The sequence below is a fragment of the Zootoca vivipara genome, chromosome 8 (assembly GCF_963506605.1).
Source record: "Zootoca vivipara chromosome 8, rZooViv1.1, whole genome shotgun sequence".
In the NCBI taxonomy this organism is placed as follows: domain Eukaryota; kingdom Metazoa; phylum Chordata; class Lepidosauria; order Squamata; family Lacertidae; genus Zootoca; species Zootoca vivipara.
The window spans coordinates 23,933,188-23,958,923 of NC_083283.1; the positions used below are offsets into that span (position 1 = coordinate 23,933,188).

Sequence of the window (25,736 nt, forward strand, 5' to 3'; positions counted from 1 at the left end):
GAAGTGTCCAGGCTTGGACCCTCCTGCTCCTAAAATCGGAGTTCAACCCCGCCTAGCAGCCGCCCCCTAGGATGATCACACAGTGCGAGAGGCTCAGGAGAGGCAGGAGGGCAGCTCCCCTCCTTCAATCAACTAAATCAATAAAAATAGTTAACTAATTGAGGTTCTTCCCCGCCCCCGGCGCAACATAAATCCTGGCTACGCCCATTGCACTCTGCACATGCTCGGCATACCTCGCCCCTGGGCTGAGTCATGACTGGTGGCGCAAAGGAGATTCCGGCTCTAGCGGCGTCCCGTTCCCCCCACCGTCACCCCCCAAAAGAACCTCCCGGGCGGGGGAGTAGGCGTGTCCTGGCGCGGGGGGGCGTGTCGTGCCGCGGGGCGTGTCCCGGCCGGGCTGTGGCCTCTCTCGCAGCGAGCGCTGCGCCGCAGACGGCCAGAAGGAGCTGCGCCGGGCTGGGCTGTGCGCGCTGCGCGAGGGACTCGCCTGGGCGGAGCGGGCGCGCGCTTGGCTCCGGGGCAGCCGCTCGCTCGCTATGAATGCGGCCCGGGCTCTGCTCTCCGCCGTGTTCCTCGCCTGCTTCTTCTGGGGGGATCTGCCCTGTTGCCAGCAGGCCACCATCCCCGCCGACGCGCCGACCGAGCCTCTCCGGGAGTCCGACCAGGGCATGCGGAGCCGACAGGACGGCAAAGCGCCCCGCTCGCCCCGAGACGCCGCCGCCCGGAAGGGACCGTCCGCCTGGGCCCCGCCGCCGCGAGTGGAGCCCCACGAGTACATGCTCTCCCTCTACCGGACCTACTCCATCGCCGAGAAGCTGGGCATCAACGCCACCTTCTTCCAGTCCTCCAAAGCCGCCAACACCATCACCAGCTTCGTGGACAGGGGGCGAGGTAAGCTGAAGGGGCGCAGCGGACGGGCACCCTCTTCGGGCAGGTTCCCCGGGCCCGATCCACCTTCTGACACTTCCCTGGGCCCGGTCCACCGTCTCCTCCCCCCCCATCCTCTCTCCCTCCAGCCTGCAGCCCCTCCGTTTCCTCCTCCAAAGAGGGCACCGATCCGACCGCGCTCCCCTGGTTTCCCCGTCATTCCTGCAGGCTCCCGAATCCCTCTCAGCTCCTGTGTGCCCTGCCACCAGCATCCTTCTGGAGTTCAGTCTGAATAGGGGGTTCCACACGCGTCTCGATGTGAACACACACACACTCCGGAGCACTTGCACTGGAGTAGCACGTGCCTTGGATGGGGGACCCCTTCTCCTTTCTGCGCGCTTCCTGGGGCGTCTGCCCCTTCGACCCTGGTAGCTCTCTCCGCAGAGTCCAAGGCGCACAAGTAGCCGGGGGGCCCCTTTGAGAAAGCAGCGTCTGGTGGTCTCCACCGGGGGAATCGCTGTTGGGGTTGGGGACTAACGCTCGTGTTTGGTTTCTCTGTTGCGCCGGCGTCTCAGAAATAAACGGGGAATGGAGAGCTCGGTTTCTGGGGCAAGTTTTCTCCCTTCTCTCTGCTGTCTTGCCTCTGCCAAACTTGATTCAACCATAAAGCGCACGGACTTCGACGGAAGCGCCTCTCTCATCTGCCAGAAATGTTTCGCAGGCTTTTTTTCCATCGGGATGAGCTGCAGTTCTGGGTCGAGTTTTCTTTTCGGTGCTCTGTTAGGAAGCCATTTCTACGGGAATCAATTATTCTGTTCGGTGGATTAAAAGCGCAGCGGAATCGGAGTAATCCGAAGGCGGGTGGGGATGTGTCGGTGTGTTCGCGGCCCCCGGTTTCCTTGTGGGAATCCAGATCCAGGTTAATCGCGACGGGGAGGGGGGTTATCCTCCCACCGGGCCCGATTTTGTATGAAACAAATTAAGTTATTTTTCGGTCAGTTTCCAATAAAACTCTGCGAGGGTCAGCGCTTGCTCGGTTCTAACCGCCCTCAGCTTCTGCCAGCTCCCACAGAATCAGAATCATTTAGCCACAATGAATATTAAAACCGGTGCAAAATAAAAAAGGACCTTCGACCCCTTCCGGCCCGCGGTTACTGCTGAGCAAATCCCACCGGGTTGAACAGGGCTCTCTCCCTAATGCATGGCAGCCTCGGTGGGATTCCGTGGGAATCCCCCGTCCCATACATATACACCGTATCTTTTCCACATAAATCGGCCATCTCCTCTTAACCCCCCCCCCAAAAAAACCCAAATCTGGGTACAATCGCAGCATCTTCAGGTCGAGCTAGATCTCGAGATCCCCTAAAGATCGCTTCACTACCCACCCACCTCTCTCCCTTGTAGGTGATTCGCTTCTCCAAGCCTTTAGTGGATGGTCCCCGTCCCACTTTCCAAAATCTCTGAGGATCCTTCGGGGGATCATAAATGATCCATAAATATGACTGTAAATTCGATCATTCCCACACTCTTCTCCCTCCCTCTCTCACCCCCCTTCCCATTTAGCACGCTCTTTCCCCAAAGCCGGGTCTCTTCCCCCCCCCCCGGCCGCCGCCGCCGCCATCTCTACCCACATCCCTGTTCAGGTCTCCCTGCCTGCCTCGTCTGGGCCCTTTGCGCTCGCCAGCTGCCCTCCTAACCGAGCCAGGGGGGGTGGTTCTTGAGCCTTGGAAAGCCTTGGAGGAAGCAAAGATCAAAACCCCCAACTGCAAATGGTAGTTGATTCCCTCCCACTAAAAAAAAAGAGCAAAATGAAAGGAATGAACTAAAAGCTTGCACCTCATTTCAAAAGATCCGAGTAGCTCCCCTGCCCTTTAAAGGTCTCTGCCCCAAGGAAATGGGGACGCCAGCAGTTAATTGAGGGGGGGGCTTGAAACATCCCCTCAACCCACATATCAACCCTGAGACCGGCTAATGAGGCATGGACACTTTCCAGGCATTGTTAAGCATTTGCCTATATGCTTCATGGCCATCTTTACCACACACACACACACACACACACACCCGAGCAGATTGCTTCTTCTGTTTTTGTTTTTTTTAAAAAAAACGTGGCAAATTACTTCGTTCTTTTATTTATTTTCCTACTGGGGAATTTTAACTTACAGTATTCCCCCCCCCGGATTTAGACTGTTTACCTCCCCCTTTTTTTCCTTTCACTCCCCCCCCCAATCCCGGCTCCAACCTGCCTTACAGGTACAGTATCTCGCAGCCTGTCTCCAGCTTTAAATCTATTGCCTCCTTATTGCTTCGAAGCGCAATCGGAAAGTGAATAGGAAGGGAGAACCCCGGGCGATTCCCTTCCATTCTCATGTCAGACCGCAAGCTTACATGAGTCAGATTCATAAGGTACCGGTAGCTTTCACTGCAGAAGGGGAGCCCAGGAGACTACTCTCTTCCACAGCTCATGGGAAGAGTTAACCGCACTTCTACTTGCGCCTCTACCTCCGCCGGCCCCCCATCACCATAACGAGAGGTTGATGCTAAGCATATTTGAAACACTGTTCTCGGATGGGTTGTCTGTTTGCTCGTTTGTTGAGAGCAGTCCTTCTAAAGGAGGCCTTAGCTGGCAGCCTCGGTTTAAAATAGCTGGTCGGTGGCACCTGAACGGCTTCTTAATTCTCCATTCTCGCTCTCCACCTCACCAAGAATGCTGGTGTGGGTTCCAAGGAAAGGAGGGGAGAATAGCATGCTATCTGGTTTTAAAGGAGATTATCTCGCTACTCAGCTAGGAAATGGGACCCCACCCTTCCTTGACGTTTTTAATGTGGTTTGTTTCAAAAAAACCACGCACAACTTGGGACACACCTCTCCAGTTTAAATCGCTCCCTTCTAAACAAAAGGGATAGGAAGGGGAACATTTTGTAGGCTACAGAGGACCCTGAAAACTTGGCTCCAAAGATGGATCTCACTCTGCCCTCCTGGAAGATGTATCTCCGAGGGAAGGCGGGCGATGGTGGCAGAGCAAGCGGGAGGGCGATTCCCCCAGGAGGAGCCCTGGTTTGGTGAAGGGGCGGGGGTGAGGAGGAGGAGGAGGAGGAGGAGGAGGAGAAAAGCCTTCATTCCTCCCCCCCCCGGTCCCCATTGATTTTGATTTGATGTGTCACAGGCTGTGACCTCGTGCTGGACCTTCTGAGGGTTGCTTAGCATCAAGCCCCTGATTGGAGTAGTTCAACTCAGTGATCTAATTGAGTGTTCATGTCATAACATATCAAATATTGTCTAGTCTCCCATAATGAAGGCGGACCAGCCAATGGCGCACCCTCGACGGGGAGGACTTCAAGAGAACTTCCGTTCCTCTGAAGTGGCAGGCGACCCCCGCTTTGGCTCCCCCTTTTTTTCTTTTTCAAAGCCCACCTCCCTGTGGGCTCCCCGCTCCCCCCGTCCTCCAGTTAATTGCTGAGAGGGGCTTATGCAGCAGCAGGAGTAGGAGCAGCTCCGGAGGAATCCTCTCCAATGATTTGCAGGACTCCTGCCTGACGCGCAGCTACAGACTTCCATTTCCCTAATGCGGAATAATTCTCCAAGCCCTCCCTTAAGGATCGCCGCGGTATTTGCTCGCCTGGTCAATATCACTTTAAACGAAAAGGCAGGAGAGTGGCTGGAATGGGTTCCTCTTTTTTTAAAAAAAATCGACGCTCCCACGAATACCACCCACCTTTTCCCTTCACTCTGCTGGAGACTAGGGAGATTTATTGTGGATCTGGCTAAAGAAACAGTCCTCTTTCTCCTAAATCATTATAGGTTATGGGAATGTTAGGGATGTGGATTAGGATATATTATTACTGTTGTGACTTGTCTGCCCCAGTGTTCCATCCCACATAGGTAACCCTGAGTGATGGGGTTCCTCTGAGCATGGAGGGAAGAGAAGCGACCCTAAGTCTCGCTTCTGTCTCTCTTCCCCGCGCAGCGTCCGACGAGGGCCTGAGAGGGTCATAATACACGCCCGAGCCATCCTTTCCACGGGAATAAATCCAGGGTTTTTTCGGCTGAAAATCGATGGGACCTCCAGCTGCTTTGATCTAGGATGGCACGGTTAAGATCGCGTGCTGTGGAAATCAGGGCGACTGGACTTCTCTGGTGGTTTTTAGAAGGGCGTTACTTAAAAAATAACACCCCCCCCAAAAAGAAACCCTCCCCCTTCGGTGCGGAACTTTCAGAATAGTTTATTCATCGGAGAGGGCTCTGCTCGCTCACATGCTTTTTTATTTTTATTACCTGTTTAGGGGGGAAAGTGGGGGATAGCTAGCATTAACTCCTCCCCCCTTACCATAAAGCCCGGTTACCCCCCTCCCCTTCCACCACTCCTCCCAGTTATGGTCGCAAGATCAGACAGGACCTCGCTGAATGTAGGAAAATTACTGTTGGCGCATGAAGTAAACTCATTAAAACGCAGATGGTGCTCGGCTCGCTCCGTCGCCGCCCTCCCTCTCCCCACGTTTAGAAACCCCACAATAAAGCAGAACAATTAGGAAATGCCGCTGGATTGAGGGGTGAACTGCAAAGGCAATTATTATTATTATTTTCTTGAGAGCTTTTTAGACATTCTTGGGTGAAAAGAAATCCCATTTAGTTCAATGGGGGCTCAGAGCTCAGGCTCTGGGGGTGAGAAATCGACAGGCCTGCCTGAGAGCGAGTGATTGCTGTGATTTACTACCCGAGGAAGGTGACAGGCAGGTGAGGCTCAAGGGTTGAAGAAGGGCTTGGGAATCCCGGAATTTGTGGATCAGGTTGAAAGGCGAGGGAAGGGCAGGCAGGCAGGCTCGTAAAAGCTTGGTATATTCTTGACCAGGGATATACTAAAAACCAGCGGCAGGGGTGCAGGTTGGAAACAGTGGGAGCTCGTGGGCGCTGGGAATGCCCACTGACATGACATCCATAAGGCATTTCTTTCCACGGAGTTCACACGTGCCTGGCGCATCAGAAATAGGCTTGCTTGGAAGAAAGCAACCGGGACTGTGACTTGAGTTTCTCGCGGCGCAGCCGAAGTCCGCGAGTTCAGTCGAACTGATTTCCTCGCAAGTGAATATAAGGCTGGAAAGTACGCTGCGTGGTTTCAAAAACAAGTAAACCTGCTCACATGTGAATTAGCCAAATGCGTGTGGATTAGCAGAAACAGTTTTGTGAGTGGCTACGCTCCCTGCGTCTCTGCTTTCTGCGCATCGTTTCATTCTGACTTCGCTGTTGCCTCTTTCTACGGTAACGCCCTCCTTCCACGTGTATGTATTCCTGTAACTCATGATAGCACGCTACACTCCCTGCATGTGGTCGAGACTTGCAGCCTAGCTCGCGGAAGCTTATGCCACTTCAATACATATTTGTATTTGGCTTCAAGGCGCTGTCTTGGTTACAATCGTAGATATCCGTTTTGGAGCACGGTTCTCTCTGCCTCGCTGAGTTTGCCATGGATGAGAGTCTTAAGAATTCACACGGGCTGCAGGGAAGGTCCATCTGCCGCGGGCACCTCCGGGTGTCTGGGATCAGGATGCTAGGCCGGGGTAAGGAAGATCTGCAGGTTTCAGCAAAGGGACCGAGAGGAGCTAGCGAGGGCTGAGCGTGGCATGACCATTTTCATAAGCAAGACACTAAAAAAAACCACACAAAAACACCCCAGCTTCTTTGAGGCTCCCCTTCCGTTCCATGGACTGTGTCCAATATTCGCACTACTCAGAGTAGACCCATTGAAGTGAATAGACCTGACCAATTTAGGTTCCTTAATTCCAGGTCTTCTCTGGGTTGGATTTGGATACATTCCCTTGTGTACCACATGCAGACCGTGTCCCTGTACAAAGCAGAAGAGAAATGGACCGCGTGCTTGACTGTCTTTTACACCTGAGTATTTTTTCCCCGGGGGTCACCAAGGTGGCGCCCCCGTGTGCCGCTAGACTGCAAGTCTAGCCCAATGGCGGGAGTCGCAGTCCAACAGCATCTGAAGGTCACCACCCGTGGTAACCCTGCTGTGACGCCTCTTGTAGCCTTTCCCTCTGAATCGGAGGACACGTGTATGAAAGTTGGAGAACTGGGAAGGGAAATGGAGTCTGTTTTTTAAGGTTTAAGGAAACAGCAACAGAGGGAGACTCCCTGCCTCTGCCTGTTTACCCGGAGGTAAGTCCCACTTGTCCCTCAGTAGGTGGACTGGGGCATCAAGCGTCACGTGTGAACACTGCCCTCCTGCTGGTTTCGCATTGCCGCTGGAGTGGAACTTGAGGAAGACGCTGGTTTTAAAGCCTTGAGGTGTGTGGGTGGGTGTATCTCTCTCGTGTGTGTATCCAAATTAGTGGCGATATTTCCTGCAAAAAGAAGAAGCCAGGCAAGCAGGCCGCAAAGCGCGGCTGTGCTGGAGCTGGGCATCTCCCTCCCTTCTTGGCAGACGCGTCTTTCATATCCCTCGGGGGGTTGCGGGTAGGCGAGAGGGAAGGGAAGTTTTTCGAGGGGCGGGGAGCGCCCGCAGTTCGAAAACAACCCCTGCGGGGTGGGAAGCAGGGCTGGGCTGCGACGGCTGAGGAATGCGGGTCCCTCGCGCAGCTCCTCTCCGGCTGCGTGTTGACGGAAAGCGGCAGGTTTCTAGGTGGGACCATCCGCCGGCCGGCCGGCCGGGGCGAGACGAGGGAAGCTCAATCCGGGCCGCGCCTTCGGGGTTGTGTTGTGGTTGGCGAAAGGCGAATGAAATACAAGCAGGGAAGTATTTTAATGGGGAAGAAGGGAATTCACCGCTTTTAATGATGGGGTGACCTTGTATTCGATTTGTTTGAGCCCCTTATAAAACAAACAAACAAAAAAAAAAACAAACCGCTAATGCAGACCAGACCGACGGAGCCCGCAGACGGTTCCAATCTGCGCTTCCTGGCCCAGCAAAGAGGTAGAAGACCGGGGATGAAGGGAGGGGGACCAGCCTGGGGGTCCATTCTCCCCCTGCCCCCCAGCAAGCCAGCACTAAACTGAGTTGGAGGCATATTGTCTGGACGCAGAAAACGCCTGGGATGAGGACAGTATTGTTGTGTCCCCCTCCTAAGCATGTTTACTCCGGAGCAATCCCTATTGAGTTCAGTGGTACTCCCAAGAAAGCGCCTAACTTTAAGATGCCGCCCTAGGCGGACTTATTTCGGAAGAAGCCTCGCTGAACTCCGTAGGACGCTTTCCCCCCTTTCTTTGGGAAGGAAGCGCAAACGAGCGGACACATCTGGTTAGGTGTAGGGGCGGGGAGTTAAATAACTTGTTTGCGACGAATGTCTGCAGGGTTTAGAGGCGTTTGGCAGGCACCTCTGGTGAGATCCGGAGGGCTTGGATCCAAATTGCTCTGTGTTACTCTTTGACGGTATTGGTCTGGGTTCACTCCAGGCCTGTTGTTCCGGGACAGGAGATTTGTAAGTCTGTGCCCGAGGCAACCTGATTTTGTATTTTTTTATTTTAAGGGGGAAGCACGGTAGACGCGGCATAACGGGATCATACAGCCCACGTGGCTCGTGGTACTTATTTATGTATCCAAAACTGCCTGCCTTTCGACTCCTGCTGTGGGGATTGAATCCACCACAGTACTGGGAAGCGGGGAGACGTAGAGGATAAGAGAGGCGAAAACGCAGCACTTTACGCAGGGAGGAGATTTGTTTCTTCACCATAACATCCGTCTGTCCAGTAGCAGCGCAATAAATGGCCTTGATTCGGATTGGCCTAGGATTTCAGTTTGGAGGATTTCTCGCTCCCGAGTTCTCATTATGATGTAAACTGGGTGTGTTCCTGGAAATGTCTTTCCACAAGGAAAGCGCAGGTACCCCAAAGAAAACAGCTCCCTCCATCCTATGAGCCCGCTGCGTGCTATATCTCCTGCGTCTCACTTGTGGGTTTCGCAGGCGCATAGGCTTGGGAACAGAATGCTGACCGAGGTAGGAATTTTATAGAATTATGGAATCGCAGAGTTGAAAAGGACCCCCAGGGGTCATCTAGTCCAACCCCTTGCAAAGCAGGAATCCCTGACGGGGGGCCATCCACCCTCTGTTTAAAAACTTCCCATGAAGGAGAGTCCACCGCCTTGCGAGTGGTGGTTTGATATTGCAGAGCTCTTCGGACTGTCTTAGCCTGCTGTTTAAGGAACCGGTTTTTATACATAAGAAACCACGGAAGAAGTTTGTTGTGGAAGGAAGCAGCAAGCCAACAAGCAAATAAATATTATGATCACACGCCTTAATGTTTCAGTGGTTTTTATAATGCGCAATATAAATTTAAAAAATAATAATATGGTCACGTGCATCGACGTTGAAGTGCCTTTTTATATTCTGTAAACCGCTCAGAAGCCTATTTTTGGCATGAAGCGGTACGGTAGGGCATGAGACTCCTGATTTCGCGATCGTGGGTTGAAGCCCCATGTTGGACAAAAAGATTCCTGCATTGCAGGAGGTTGGACTAGATGATCCTCGGGATCCCTTCTAACTCTATGATTATGAAATAAATGAAACAATGCGGTGTCAGGCTGCAGACCTGTGTTAACTTACCTGGGAATAAGCCCCACTGCCATTAATAGAACTTCTGAGTATTATTTTTATTTTAAATTTTTACACCGCCTTTCATCCGAAGATCCCCCGGCGGTTCACAACAGGGGGGGGGGAACCAAGCATAAACACGTATGCGGGATTGCAGTATCACATATCCCCGTTCGCCCTCGCTGAATTTTGACTTCACCCTCAGATGGCTTTCTGCTAGGCTCAGCCAAGGGGAAATGGCTGCTCAGACTGGCTGGAATAAGCAAAATTTATCCTATCTCTCCCTTCCTCTCATAGCGGCGCTTGGAGTCACCCATTTTTTGCGTGCAGGCGATAGATGTCAGGACAAGGAGGAGGTCAGGACAAGAAATGCTTGTTTGAGAATTCCTGGTCCAAAGCTTTAGCGGCTCCCTAGCTGTGGAACGGCGGTGTACGTACATTATTTTGTGTCAGACAGTTATTATAACCCTACAGATTTTGTTGGGCAACTCACATCAGCCCAAAGATAGACAGGTGGTCCAACACGCACACCTTCATTTTGCACCTGTGGTGGCTATACTAGGTTCCTCCCTCCTCCCCTTTAATCCTTACAACAACCCTCTACCCAGAGAGAGGAAGAAGAAATGATTAAATAGTCCACGTTTTTTGGGTCCAACAAGCACGGGATTTGAACACGGTTCTTTTCGCTCCAGCGCTGCATCAGAAGCTGGTGCGGTGCAGATGTCCTTGGACTCCAAGTCCCATCAGCTGCAAGGAGCCCGACCAAGGAGGACGGATGATACGGTAGGAGTTAAACAACATCCGGAAGGCTTCCTCTCTGGACCTTCCTGGCTCCTGGAATGATGCACTTGTTCCTGTGCGCTTCAGACTTCGACCGCCCTCATCCCACTGGGGATTTCCTTAGGACGGCGAGGGGCTTCGAGGCAGACTTCTCCGCGCTGCCTACCTCTCCGGGTTGCGCGTGATCCTGAGTTAGAACTCTAGCTTAGGCTGCTCCATGCAGGAGAGCAGGGAGGGCCCGTCTCTCCTTCCATCTCCAGGGCGAACCCAGGCGCCCCTTCCTAGCGATCACCGCCACAACAGTATGTGTGTGTTGGGAAGGGGTGGAGAGAGAGGGGGGTGGGGTAACAAAATGGAGAGGGGAATTATTTCACGCGCTGCTGAATCTCCTTAGTCTGTGTGCTGGGTTCAATGGGCCTGACTCTGAGTTCTCTCACCATCTTGCTCCAAATATCAGATGTGGAAGCTGAATAGACACAGCTATTCTCCCTCTCGGCCTTACCAGCCATGGGCGTAGCCAGGATTTTTGTTGGGGGGGGGGCTCAGAACCTCAGATTTGTATTGATCTTGAACCCCCCCCCTTAGCTACGCCTATGTTATCAGCCGCCTTTTGTTGCGCATTAATGACCCTCTGCTCCTGATTCTATTGGGCGGTTGCTCGGGATCCCCTTCTCAATGCTATTTGCCCCTGCAAAAGTCGGGGTGTGTGTGTCATACTGCTTCATTTCCCACCAGTGCATATCCTGTAACATTTCACGCCAGAAGTCCACTTTTGTCCTGCTGTTGATATGCCGCAGCCCTTCTGCCCCGCCCCCGGACAGCAATAAGGTGGTAGCATTGCGGAAACATGGCAGAAAAAACTTCTTTAGCTGCCTTGCAAGTATTTGGGCTAGATGAACTTTTGGGTCCCTTCCAACTCTGTGATTCTGTCTAATCAAGCAGAATAAACCCACCATTAAAGCAGGATTATTGAGCCAAGAACACGTTGCAGACAATAAAACAGCAGTTTGTGGGCCATCTCTCATTTTTACTGTCAACAGCTTTTTCAGGGTTGCCATTCTTTACACTCTTGCCTGGGAGAAAGCCCCACTGAAAATAATGGGAGTTACTTCTGAGTAAATGGCGTGCACATCCAATGGAAGCTTGCCGTCTCATGTTCTGTTGCATTTGGGAGCTAAAAGAGGGGCGGATGATCTCGTCAGAACACATATTATTTATTTTAGTCACTCGAAAAGTTTTCTTTGTAGTGAAAGGCAAGTTGACCCGTTTTATCTTGCGACGAAGTGCAACTTTACCCGCCAGAAAGTTGCGGAGACTTTTTAAAGGCGTTCCCTGGGCTGAGCAATTGTAGGGATTTCCTCACGCAATTGAAGTGAAGCAGTGGAGAGGGAGGAGCGGGAGGAAGCCGCTGGATTTCCCTGAGGGGGTCGCCTCTTCCCAGATACGCCCACTCGACCACCTGGATCTGCAGAAGGGGCGCCACATAAACGCTACTCAGGCCACACTTGGAAGAAAGCGTTCTTTTAGTGTGGGAGCACCCAAACATTGGAACTCCCTGCCTGTTGACACCAGGCAGGCGCCTTCCCTCGGCACTTCCGGGTACAGTACCTGCTTAAAACATTTTCATTTAGGCAAGCCTACCCCGGCGCAAGAGACGCGGGTGGCGCTGTGGGTTAAACCACAGAGCCTAGGGCTTGCCGATCAGAAGGTCAGCGGTTCGAATCCCCTCGGTCCCAGCTCCTGCCAACCTAGCAGTTCGAAAGCACATCAAAATGCAAGTAGATAAATAGGTAGCGCTCCAGCAGGAATGTAAATGGCGTTTCCGTGTGCTGCTCTGACAAAGCCAGAAGCGGCTTTGTCATGCTGGCCACATGACCTGGAAGCTGTACGCCGGCTCCCTCAGCCAATAACACTAGATGAGCGCCGCAACCCCAGAGTCCGTCACTGGACCTAATGGTCAGGGGTCCCTTTACCTTTACTTTTACCCGGGCGCAACCCGTAGACGTGCTTTAATCTTTTTTTTTACTGTTAATTTGAATTGTCTTTAATGCTTTAAATTACGTTAAAATTGCTTTTATTGATGATTTCAATGTAAATCCCTTAGAGGTTTTACTAAAATCAAGCTCTGTATAATATTTTATTATTTGTTAAAATATTATCAGTTAAAAAAAATGAAGCCCTGCTAAATGGCTGGAGACTGCTTATCTTTAAATGCAGCGTCATGCATACTTACTAGTGAGCCAGTCCCATCATAATCCAGGGAGTAAACATATATAGTTTTGAACTGGCTGTGCTGTGGCCACTGGCTCGAATGATCGTCCCCATTTAATACAATGGGAAAACAGTGCCAGTTGGACTTATCTAGCGCTGGGTGAGCCATGCGCCTTCATAAATGGTTGGACGCCAGCTACATTGCTAAGTCCTACTCAGAGTAGACCCATTGATATTAATGAGCTCAAGTTAGTCACGTCCATTAACTTCGATTTGTCTACTCTAAGACTGAATGCAACCCTGTTGCGGGTTGTGGTTTGAAAAATCCAAATTCTGCGTTTCTTCCTTATTTTCGTCTTGTGGCATATATATTTTCGGTCATGGAAGATTCAGGTGCTGAAACGGTCCAAAACTGGAATAGTTTGATAATATACACACCCCTTCGATTACACCTGTCTTGTTAACTGAGTTTAAATTCTAGTTTTCCAGGAGGACGCTGGTTTGTTGATTAGGGTGTCCGGGCTAAATTTATCAAGGCTTCAAGGATTACTTGGATTGATGTTCCCAAACAGCAGTCTATGCCAGCCTCCCCAACTCCAGTTCCCATCAGCCCCGGCCAGTACAGTAGATGGTGAGGAATGATGGGAGTTGTAGTCTAAGCGCTTCCGGAAGAATTGGCATGGGCTGATGTATTTAACGCAGTTAAGAGGGGGGCTCCTGTCGTCTGACATGGCCTTGGCTGGACTACATATCACATCATCCTTATCTGCTGGTGTTCCTTTCAGCTGAGGCTGATGGGAATTGGAGTCCAACAACTACTGGAGAGTCCCCATTCCGGGTGTCAAGGTTTCACACCAGCCTCCAACCTAGTTTGGACAACCACTTTGAAACATCCGGAGGGGGTACCAGGTTGGAGAAGGTGGAGATTTCGGTTAGGAGGGCGAGGCACCTTCCCTTTTCGACGTGCGCTTTCTTCCAAGACGGTTGACCGGAGCGCGCCGTTCATTAAAACCCGTCCTGGAGTAATAAATATTATATAACTCCTCTCTCTGGGGCGGAAAACAATGCCGCCCAAGGCGAAAAGGGCCGTCTCGCTCTGCCTCAGATGGGCCGAGGCGCAAGACGAGGCTGTCACCGCTGTTACTGTGCAGGCTGCGGGTGTTTCTTGACCAGCCACCAGGAGGGTCCTCGACAGGGGCTTTGAGCCACCAATGAAGAGCGGGACTTCCAAGGGCCTCCCAAACAGCTAGGGTGCTCTCCTCGCTCCTTGTGCTTCAGCCTAGCTTGGCGACAGATGGGAGGAACGGGGCAGTCGTCCGAATCTTCTGGTCAACGAGAGGGAGAAAAAGATAAAACCTTGAGGACCAGCGCCTTGGCGTGCCATCTCCAGGGAATACGGGTGGCTTGCACGAATCTCGGCGAAAAGATACCACAACAGCAGTGCAGAGAAGGGCGTGGGGGGGATGCGGAGAGCCGCTTCACACCCGATGTATCTCAGTGCACGCCTTTCGATTTTGTTTTATTTTTATTTTTAAAGAAAAACCTCCTTTAGAGGGCGAGAAGTCACCTGGCACGCCAAGGAGGAGGCGGTGAGACAAAAAGGAATCGGGGAGGGAGAACCGGAACGGAAATAGAGGTAGCAAGCCTAAAATGTTTAACCTGATTTAATTGTAGGGCTTATAATCATGCAGCCAGAGGTCTGCTTACTCACAAAGAAGTCCCACGAGGCTTCCTCGACGGCAGCTCAAGACAGCAGCTGGGCGGGCCAACGCTGCCCTAGTAAAAGGAGGCGCCGTTTTTTTTGTTTGTTTTTTGTTTAATGAAGACTGAGAATCCAGGGAGCTGTCTAGAATTACCCCGAGGGACTTTTTCAAGATCCTCCGTGAGCTAGAAATTTGCCCCAAACTGCTCACCTCATAGTGGTAGGTCCCGGGAACTTTGATTGAAATGAATGATGCATAGAAAGAATCCGCTCAATTAATAAGCCACGCAACCCTATCCTAAGCATGTTCACTCAGAAGTAAGCCCAACCAAACACTATGTGACTTACTCTCTCGTAAAACTGCGGTCCTACGATCCTGAAATCTACTGGCTACAGTGGGGTTTTCCTCTGATCAGAAGAGGTTAGGCTCACACGGTGTAGCACATGTAGTCTTGTTGTTGTTGTTGTTTAGTAGTTTAGTCGTGTCCGACTCTTCGTGACCCCATGGACCAGAGCACGCCAGGCACTCCTGTCTTGCACTGCCTCCCGCAGTTTGGTCAGACTCATGTTGGTGGCTTCGAGAACACTGTCCAACCATCTCGTCCTCTGTCGTCCCCTTCTCCTTGTGCCCTCAATCTTACCCAACATCAGGGTCTTTCCCAAGGATTCTTCTCTTCTCATGAGGTGGCCAAAGTATTGGAGCCTCAGCTTCACGATCTGTCCTTCCAGTGAGCATACAGTCTTACCTACAAACAAATGCGAAGGGAATTGGTTCAGAGCTCAAGTGCTTTGAAGTCGCAACATCGCCTGTTTTTTGGTTTTAAATCGGATTTGAAAGAGTACTCGGCTGAAACGAAGCAAGCGGGCTGAAGGCCACTTAGAATTCCATCCTGTCCTTTCCCACTTAATTCCCAAAGGATGGCTCGCAGCTTTAACTTCATTTCTTTGAAACACGCTTGCTTGGGAAGTAAGTTCTCTTGCAGCCGCCAAGCTATCTGAGCGCAGAAATCGTGGGCGCGATCCTATGCACGCTTAGGAAGAAACCTTAGGCAGATATAAAGAGCACTGCTGAGTCTCTGAGAAACCTGGATAGGGATGGACAATAAACTTTTTCTGGAATTGCTTCTGAGTAGATCTGCTGCAAATTCCTCCCTCCTTCAGAAGGAACCCACCAGAAGGAGCTGCTCAACAAATTCGAAGAGGTCTGGAGCGTCCAAAATAGTTGAACCCAAAGGGGGGAGGGATGCAGAGACAGAATATAACTCGGACATCGTTGCCCAATGCAAGCGAGACCTTAGGAAAAATAACGTTGAGCAGAGAATCCATTTCAAGCTCGTGTTCCGCCCTTCTCTCCGACTGTTGCATTCCTTGACCAGTCTTCGCTCGGTTGTTTTGGGGCTCCCTCCTGGGCCCCCCCAACGCTCTCCATTATATATATATCTGCAAAGCGTTGGACTCGTCGACCCTGCTGAAAGCTCCTGTGTGCGGAGACGGTGCCGTTTGGGCTCCATAAATCAGCGGCACTCACAGCCTGAACATATGGGAAAGAGAGGGAATAATGAAACAGGATAAATAGGAATCCACCCAAGAAATCTCCTACGTTTCGGGCCGCCGCCCTTGAGTTACTTCCTTGCGTAAATCAAGCCGACTGAAATCAGTGGCACGTAATTCAGCCTGAAAACCCCCAAGGAATCAATGAGTCTGGATCCCGCCCCCATCTTTTATTAGGACGGGCGGGGATCGTATTACAGGTCAGGACGGAGCTCTAGTTCCGTTTAGGAATAAGCGCAGCGAGCCGTGAGAGGGCGGAGGGTTACCCCACCCTGTCTGAAAGCTGCAGCAACTTTCCCTTTCTAGAAACACCTCAGTTTCTAATTTAATTTAAGGCGCTCGAATCGCTGGGAGCTGAAGCAGCGCCGATCCTAAACTGGGAAGACAGACTAGTTCCCTTCGGTAGGGCTTTCCGCCTAGATGAGTGAGTTGGTTTGCGGCTGCAACCTCAGATTAGCTGGTTTGGAAAGAGCTGAGTAAGGATCGCACGATTTTCACTTCAAAGCAGAGATTCCCTCGGTGGAGGGTTGGAGTGTGTGGACCCACATTTCCTTCTGAAGTTTCAAACACCTCTTCCTCTTCTTTCCCCTTCCCCGTATCAGATTGTCAATAAACCAACAGGGAGAGAAGATTTAGCTCATTCTTATTTTTAAAAAATCGATCTGATGGCGCTTTGCAGCGCATCTTACATAATAAGTCTTGGTTCAGTTATGGATCAGCCCTGGGATAGCTCAGTTGGTAGAGCATGGGACTCTTAATCTCAGGGCTGTGGGTTCAAGCCCCACATTGGGTGAAATATTGGACCACGTGACCCTTGAAGTCCCAACTCTGATTCTATGAAAAGGGAACGGAACCGCGCTGGTTTGTGTGTCTCTGAAACAACTCCTTCGCTATGCGTTTCGAAATGGCTAAACTGGTTCTGGCATTCACTACGGCCTTCATCCATTTTTTAAAATAAATTTTATTTATCTTTTTAATTGTTCACGGAGCCCTTGATCTGCCTGAGATAAGGTGTGGCCTTTGAAATCTTCCCTCACTTTAACGATGCACTTTCTTGACCGTTTACTGAGGAAGGGATTAATTCGGATTGAGGGATTACCAAACCGAGCCAGCCAGAAATCAAAACGGCTAGTTTCCAGAGGGGGTGAAAGGAGACTTCTAAGTAAACTGGAGGGTGTGAGAGGGCAGACACCACCCTCATTAGCATCTCATCGTGTGTATGTGGCCATATATTAATTTTGGATCTTCCTTTTGCAGATTTGATGTGTTGGATGTTGGGGTTTTCCTTGGCTAGGCTTGAAATTACAGATCAATCCTGTCGCCTTGTTTTAACGGGAACAAACAACAGCAGAAAGCAAAGGCCTTCACGTCTGAATAAATTGAAACGCCCCTTGCCTTCTGGGTCCTAGTTCTGTGCAAATTCCCTTGGACTTTGATGGCATTTATTCCCAAGAAAGCGACCCCATTTTTATTCCAGGGGTTTGCGGATTAGAAAACGGTGCGCCTGCAGCCCAGTACCTAACCTCTGGTTAAAGGTAAAGGTAAAGGGACCCCTGACCATTAAGTCCAGTCGTGACCGACTCTGGGGTTGCGGCACTCATCTCGCATTATTGGCCGAGGGAGCTGGCATACAGCTTCCAGGTCATGTGGCCAGCATGACAAAGCCGCTTCTGGCGAACCAGAGCAGCACACGGAAACGCTGTTTACCTTCCCGCTGTAGCGGTTCCTATTTATCTACTTGCATTTTGACATGCTTTCAAACTGCTAGGTTGGCAGGAGCTGGGACCGAGCAACGGGGGATTCGAACCGCTGACCTTCTGATCGGCAAGTTCAAGGCTCTGTGGTTTAACCCTAAGCGCCACCTGCGTCCCAATTAAATTAGTGGCAATTAAATGGAGGAGCCAAATGGCTTCTGGAGGGTGCTGGACTCGGAGGGAGCGTATGTACAATTGTGCCCACCGTCCGGAGACTGGAAATCCAAATTCTTCTCCCTTGCTCCTAGGTCCTGGATTATTCCCACTTTCATTGCTGGAATTTAGGGAACATTTGCTGGACTCAGTCAGTGGCCCTGGGGCTCTTCCCAATCCTCGTCTGAGCGGAGAGGGAAAGCCCAAGTAAATCTCGGATTGCAGCCAGAATCTCTGCTGGCATATACTGTATGTATGTTTGTGCTCTGTGTGTAGTATTTCTACCCCACTAATTTTCTCCAAGGAGCTTGAGGCACCTTACATGGTTCTCTCTCTCTCTCTCTCTCTCTCTCTCTCTCTCTCTCTCTCTCTCTCTCTCTCTCTCTCCCTCTCTCCCTCCCTCCCTCCCTCCCTCCCTCCCTGTGAGGTAGGTTAAGGAATAGGCAGGTGCTTTATGCAGAGTCAGACCACTGGTCGAGGTTGCTCAATACTGTCTACACTGCCTGGCAGCTGCTCTCCAGGGTTTCAGAGAGGGAGTCTCTCCCAGCCCAACCTGGAAGTGCCGGGGATTGAAAATGGGACCTCAGAGCGCCCTGCAGCTTGCCGGCCCCTCGCATGCTGCCAGGAAGGAAGGTAGGAAGTCTCGATCCTGTTTGTATGTACAGGGACATAGAAAGGTGCTTGACTCTGAGCCAGATCATCGGCCCTTTGGGCTGAGTGTTGTTTACACAAGTGCTTCTCAACCTTGGGTCCCCATCTGTTGTTGGACTACAACTCCCATCATCCCTAGCTAGCAAGACCAGTGGTCAGGGACGATGGGAGTCGTAGTCCAACAACAACTGCTAGGGACCCAGCTGACTGCCAGCTGCCCTCCAGGCTTTTAAGACAGGAGACATTCACATCCCTATCTGGGGATCCCTGTCCTTGTCTGGGGACAGATGCGTGGTAGATGCGGAGGGAAATGGTTGTCGGTGCAGTCCTCGGACAGGAGGAGTGATGTTGCGTGGTGTTGCCTCCCGGGCAATGGGGCTGGTTAGGTCATTTTAGACCAGGCATCCCCAGACTTTGGCCCTCCAGATGTTTTGGACTACAATTCCCATCATCCCTGACCATTGGTCCTGTTAGCTAGGGATCTATGGGAGTTGTAGGCCAAAACATCTGGAGGGCCACAGTTTGGTGATGCCTGTTTTAGACTCTAATCTCAGTTATCATAGCCACACTCCTCTACCTGCTGCCATTTGATCTTAATGTGCATAGCTTCACTTCAAAACGAGATAGGGAAGCTCAGCTGCCTTTGCAGGGCGTGAGGGGAAGTTTATCCACGTTTTCATTGCTAAGAGCTCTACCTCTCTTTTAAATCAGAACCAGTGGAGGCGGTGAAGGTCCTGTGTGAGTATCTGGAGGCGGTTGGAGGATGGATGGCGGCTAACAGATTGAGGTTGAATCCTGACAAGATAGAAGTACTGTTTCTGGGGGACAGGAGGCAGACAGGGGACGAGGACTCCCTGGTCCTGAATGGGGTAACTGCCCCCGAAGGAGCAGGTGCGCAGCCTGGGAGTCATTTTGGACTCACAGCTGTCCATGGAGGCGCAGGTCAATTCTGTGTCTACGGCAGCTGTTTACCAGCTTCATCTGGTACGCAGGCTGCCCACGGGCTATCTCCCCAGAGTGGTGCATGCTCGCTTGGAGTACTGCAATGCGCTCTATGTGGGGCTACCTTTGAAGGTAACCTGGAAACTACAAGTAATCTAGAATGCGGCGGCTAGACTGGTGACTGGGAGCGGTTGCCGAGACCACATAACACTGGTCTTGAAAGACCTACATTGGCTCCCAGTATGTTTCTGAGCACAATTCAAAGTGTTGATGCTGAACTTTAAAGCCCTAAACAGCCTCGGCCTAGTATACCTTAAGGAGCATCTCCACCCCATCATTCTGCCCGGACACTGAGATCCAGCTCCGAGGGCCTTCTGGCGGTTCTCTGCCTGCGAGAAGTGAGGTTACAGGGAACCAGGCAGAGGGCCTTCTTGGTAGTGGTGCCTGCCCTGTGGAACGCCCTCCCACCAGATGTCAAGGAAATAAACAACTATCTGACTTTTAGAAGACATCTGAAGGCAGCCCTGTTTAGGGAAGCTTTTAATGTTTGATGGACTATTGTATTTTAATATTTTGTTGGAAGTAGCCCAGAGTGGCTGGGGAAACCCAGCCAGATGGGCGAGGTATGAATACGGTAAGAAATTATTATTATTGTTATATAATCAACAAACGCAATCCGCTTGTTGAATCAAGGCGATAGCATAATAATTGCTTTGCTGAATCGGACTCAGATTTATCTTGTTCATACTAGAGTCTGGTGCCAGATGACTCTGGGAACCCCAGAAGCATGGCGTGTAGGTGGTGGTCCCCATGCATCTAGGGTCCCAAGGTATACTGCTTCTGAACATGGAACCGTTGATAGCCCTACCCTGCACGAATTGGTCAAGTTTTAGTTATTCAAGTGAAGGAGGAGAAAGTGAGCAGATGTCTACTGGTGAAGTAAGATTTAGAAGTGGTAAGGGATTAAGAACATTTTGCTTTGCTTTTAATTTGATCTGATTTCTTATAATGAGAGAGAGAGAGAGCAAGCAAGCAAGAGCGATGGTGAATGATTTCCTTTCAAAAAGAAGAGCAAGTAATGGGGCCACTCAGTATGTTTCCCTTTATTAACTAAATTTCACTCTGTGTCTCTTTAAGGAAGGGGCGTGGCCAAAGGGGCGTGGTAACGATGAATGGGTGGGGCTAACAAAGGAAGACTAGAAGAATAGTTAGCTACCACCCAGGTCTGCAGCCGCCTTCCCAAGGAGGCTTGAGAAGGAAGCTGCACACCCACCAGCCATATGATTGGCAAGGCGCAGCTAGCAGGCGTGCAGGGAAAGGGGAGGCCGCCGGCAAAGCCACACAGCTCCCCCACTTGCTGGGGCGCCCCTGAAAGGCCGGCGCCCTGGCATGACGCACCACTAAGCCCTATGGGAAAGACGGCTCTGAGTCAAACTTGCAACCATGTTTATTCTAAAGTAGTTCCCATTGTACGTTTCCCCAAGCCAAGGGGACTTTCAAACATTCATCCCCACCTATTCTGCATATCCCTTCATATCCCAGCTGGTATCTTCAACCCTATTTCCATTCCTCCTGCCTTCTTTTTTGCAACCCCCTTTACACTCACATTTCCACCTTCACAAACTTTTTTCACCCTCCTTCTTTTCTCAGGACCCCCTTGCACACAGATCACCCCCATTTTCCATGTCTTATTCTCTCTCCTATTGCATAGCCAGCCTTTGCACATATATACCATATTATCTAAAAAAACCACCAACCCAATAAAAATATATACCACATTATCACCTTCACCCCCTTTTCCTTACCTCCTCATTCCTCCATTTCTCCTCTCCCTTACAGACAGACCCCCTCCTCTTTCCATGCCTCCTCCTCTTTCCAGCCCCCCACTTTGCACGCACACCCACAACCACGGTGATACATGTTACCGTAGCTTTAAGATGAATAGAATTGTATCAGCAACCTTTTTCAGTTACAGGTTAAGTTCAGTTGATGATATATGGGTGTTTGCAAAATATCTCTTCTAGCCTCTAGATCTGCCTACCACTGGTATTATGGCCCCCGAAGGGAAATGTGGCCCTTGGTCTGGAAAAGGTTCCCCTGTTCCTCTGCTATACAATCCCAAACAACGTATCAGCTCCTGTCTATGGGTGAAATGCATAGCTCAAAGGGGCACAGGAACCCTGAGCCAATTTTAGCTGGAAGGGTTATGGCACTCTTTTTGGGGGGTGAGGGCACCAATGTGAAATTGATTCTTCCTGTCACTGGCAAGTTGGAAGGTCTTGATTCCCACCCAACACCCTCCTGCGCCTCCCCTCTGCCCCACCCGTCTTCCCAAGACCTTTTAACCAGGTCTTTTAGCTTGTAAAAACACACTGATTAGGAATACTAGTAGTGACCTTCGCGATCAATAAATAACCGGGTCTCTTGCAAGCAGTTTCAGCTCCCTTTCCCAGCTTGAGCTGCAGTGCGGAGCTCACGAGAGCAGGCTCTGTGTGGTGACACTTTTACTGTTGAAATACATACTGATTTTTATTAGCTCTTGGGGGAAACCCAGAGGCTGGGGGATTTTTTTTTTTTTGTATTTGCTGGCCTGTAAACTTTTTTTATTGGAAAGCAGCTAAGGCACGCACGGGGGTGGGGCTGAATCTGGTTTGCTTTTCACAGCCTACACTTTGTACACAAAATGTGTCAAAAAAAGAAATCCAGGTTTGTCTCAGGGTGAATGTAATCCACATGAGCACACATATAAGCAGGTTTTGGAAAAAACAAAAGAAATGCCTTTTAAAAATATATACAGTATAAAACAAAGGAAGAGGGCTTTGTGGTAGAGTTTGTGGTTTTGCATGCAGAAGATCCTAGGTTCTTAAGAGAGCAAGGTAATAACAGAGAGCAGATCCCCAGCACTATAGATCTACTCTCAGTACTCCTGGTTTTGTTTTAGGGGGACAGCAGGGGTTCCACTAGCAACTACTGCGGGCCTCCCAGTCTCTCTGCCCTGGGGGATCCTGTTAGCCTGGACTTTTGAGAGAAAGATAAGGGGCCCTTCTATACTGTATAGCAATTTCAATAAATGCTCAGGCAAAGTTTTTCTGCAGCATCCACAGGACACTGTCCTCATCAAATGCCTCCTGCATTCCCACCCTCCCTAATCCGGAACATACATATTTTTCCATGGAAATGGTCCCTTCCCATTCTTCAATTCCATGATCTCAGTGGCAGCAGTCCATTGCATCGCCCTCCCACCCCCTAGCCTAGGAAAGAAGTGCCCTGGGTTCCAGTAGGGACCTGTAGGCCCCTGCGTCTTTTAGCAGCATGCAGACCAGCAAGGCGGCGCTCCCCTTTCTCTGTCGTGCCAAGCCAGCCTGCTGGAAGAGGTCAGTTCTACCTGGGCAGTGGCCGCCTCCTCCCCACCCCGCACACGTTCCCGCTTCAGAGGTGAAACTGACTGCAATTATGCGTTTTATCTTGCAGACGATCTTTCGCCCAGCGCTTTAAGGAGACAGAAGTATTTGTTTGATGTATCGACTCTCTCCGACAAAGAGGAGCTGGTAGGAGCGGAGTTGCGGCTCTTTCGCAAAGCCCCTGGCGATCATTCCTCCAAGGCGCAGACAGGCCTGGCCCATGTGCAGGTCTCGCCCTGCCTGTCGGGCCGCCTCCTGGACTCCAGGACTTGGGGCCTGCACGAGGCGGCGTCGGCCCAGGCCGGGGGCGGCTGGGTGGTGTTTGATGTGTGGCAGGCGCTGCAGCCTCACCAGCCGTGGAAAAAGCAGCCGCAGCAGCCGCAGCAACTGTGCCTTGAGGTGCGCGCCGTCGCGGGGACTCGAACTCAAGCCCAGCAGCCCCTGTTGGACCTGCGCGATCTGGGTCTGGGGCGAGGCGCTCGGGCGCAGCAGGAGAAGGCACTGCTGGTGGTTTTCACCAAGTCCCGGCGGAAGAATCTCTTCTCCGAGCTGCGCCAGGAAAGGGGAGCCCAGCAGCAGGGCGCGCACGCGCCTCCCCAGGAATCGACTGCCGCTGCGCAGTTGCGCTTGCAGAGCCGTCGGATGAGGCGCACGGCTTACCACAACCGCCACGGCAAGCGCCACGGCAAGAAAGCGCGGCTGCGGTGCAGCAAAAAGGCCCTGCACGTGAACTTCAAGGAGCTGGGCTGGGACGACTGGATTATCGCCCCTCTGGAGTACGAGGCGTACCACTGCGAGGGCGTGTGCGACTTCCCGCTGCGCTCGCACCTGGAGCCCACGAACCACGCCATCATCCAGACCCTCATGAACTCCATGGACCCGGGCTCGACGCCGCCCAGCTGCTGCGTGCCCACCAAACTGACGCCCATCAGCATCCTGTACACGGACGCGGGCAACAACGTCGTCTATAAGCAGTACGAGGATATGGTCGTCGAGTCCTGCGGGTGCAGGTAGCGCCGCGCCTCTCTGTCTCCCCCTGGAGGGAAATAAAAGAAGCACCAGGGAACTTGGGGAGAGAGAGAGAGCGCGCGCACACGAGTGACTCGCTAGGGGTAGCCCTGCGCAGGGAGGAGAAAGCAAAAGAGGCGCTCGACGGGACGGCCGCTGCTGCAGTTGCTGCCGCCGCGAACGCCTGCAGTGGGATTGAGGAGCGCGCCTGCGCCCTGCTAAGCCCGTTCCCCCCAAGCGCTCCGTGCACTTGTCAAGGGGTAGCCACGTCGGGGTGGAGAGGAGAAGAGGCCCGCTAGAAATTGTGTCCGCGCCCACCCCTTCCTGCTGCCCATCAGCTTTCCAAGTTCAGGATTCCCTTTTGGTAGACGGAGCAGACAGCAGTTTAAGGAGCAAGGAAAGCCCCTCTCGTTCGGAAAACACGGGGCAAAGGCTAGGAGGAGAGTGGGCATCTTCCTGATGATGCTCTATGGCTAGGAGTAGCTGGTCCCAGTCTGCTCCCACGTATTCGATATTAGGAGGTCAGGCAGAGTTTTTCCAGAGATGGGGGCCACTTTGATCTCCTCTTACCTACAAATCAGAGATGCTCAGAGTAGGGGGTGCAGGGAAGCAGAGGGGACCAGAAAGGAAATCCAGATCAGCAGTGCCTTTGAGATCAGTATTGTGAGAAATGGTGATAGCCACTTTCATGAGTGATGCTCATGGTGGCTGATATCTCCCCCAGCCCAGGATACCCAGGTCGCCCTTCCACTTTCCATCCTCCACAAGTAAATTAGCACATGCTTACAAATTGCCTGGATGGTTTTGTTTTCCAGATTGTAGTTTTACCCAGGAGGGCAGGTAGGAAAGCACCTGCCTCAGAGACACTTCCTGTTGAGAGAGCAGCAGACAATAAATCATTGCAGGGGGTTGGACTAGATGACCCACTGGGTCCCTTCCAGCTCTACAATTCTATGAAAGCAGGAGGCTGAGGCCTTGGGGATTGCCGTGGGGAAAGGGGCCGTGGGAACAGAAAAATGCCAAATACTTCCTGTTAAGTGTCGGATTGTATTCTTAGCGTTGCGTGAAGATACAGGCTTTCTTTTAAGAGGAGAAATTGGAAAGAGCAAGTGCAGAACAGAGCTGGCTTGATATTCCTCCAGAAGCATCAGGGAGTATTCTCCTTTCTGTTGCTTTGCAAGATTAGCAGGCTGAAACAGCCTTTGACACCCCTCCCCATCCTCCACAAAGTGCAATGCCAAACTGTAATTACCAGTGAGGTTGGGCTTTAGATCCTAGTAATGAAAAGCTGTGAAAGGAGTTTAAAGAAAGCACACACAAGATGGGTCCCCCCCTTTTTTAAAGATGGGTTTGGAAACGCCTTTTAGTTTCAAGGTAAGTTTCGCCAGGTAGCTGAATTAAGTTCCAGGAAAAGGCAGGTGCCTTACAGTAAGCTACAGCAGTATTACACAGTTGTGCAAAGCGATGCCAAGAGCAAGCGCATCACTACGAACATTTGCCTTCTTTCCCAGCCTTCTGCGAAGAATGGCTTGACGTACAAGATAATGCACTTCTGAGTCCATGGGGAGATTCCTCCGGTGAATTCTAGAGCGGTTAGACTGTATCTTGACGTCACAAGAGCTGCAAAATGGCCGGGGGTGGGTGGGATGGGGTGGGGCGGCAGGGGTGGGGGGGGAGAAGTACAAGTGTAAAAAAAAAGTAAATAAGTAAATAAATAATATAATAATGCTAATAAAGGAAAGTCTCGGCCAGGAGCAATAATTGTTCTTTAATGCACACTTTGGTTTGGATGCACTGTTGTTCGTATTGAAGCTGTAAATACTTGTTTATTTAAACAGACTGCAAAGTGCAGAAATGGTGGCAAACAACATTCATTTCTCCCCCTTCCCCTAAATGTCCAAAACATGATATGCACTCAAATGTCTAATTTTTTTTGGTTAAAAAAGTTTATATTTGAGCTGTACAGAGTTGAGCATTAATCCAGTATTTCAGCTGTATGTCTGTAACTTTATCGTCCCCCCCCCCTTTCTTGAAATGTTATTGCAAGAGTTAAAATTCTGTGTTAATAATGGAGAGTTCTTTTTTTCTGTTGTCTACCTCACCACATTGCAAGAGCACAATCCACCGGGAAGGTCTGCATGCCTTGCTGCGGAAGGCCTGTAGCTTAGTGGTAGAGCATCTGCTTTGC

General features: G+C 51.2%; 1 protein-coding gene across 1 annotated transcript; it reads left to right on the forward strand.

Moving 5' to 3' along the window:
• Window positions 1-448: 448 nt before the first annotated feature.
• Window positions 449-25,179, forward strand: GDF6 (growth differentiation factor 6). The gene is made up of 2 exons (XM_035126161.2): window positions 449-891; window positions 22,611-25,179. The coding sequence occupies exons 1-2, from the start codon at window positions 537-539 to the stop codon at window positions 23,552-23,554; spliced, it is 1,299 nt and encodes a 432-aa protein (XP_034982052.1). The 5' UTR covers window positions 449-536; the 3' UTR covers window positions 23,555-25,179.
• Window positions 25,180-25,736: the final 557 nt, after the last annotated feature.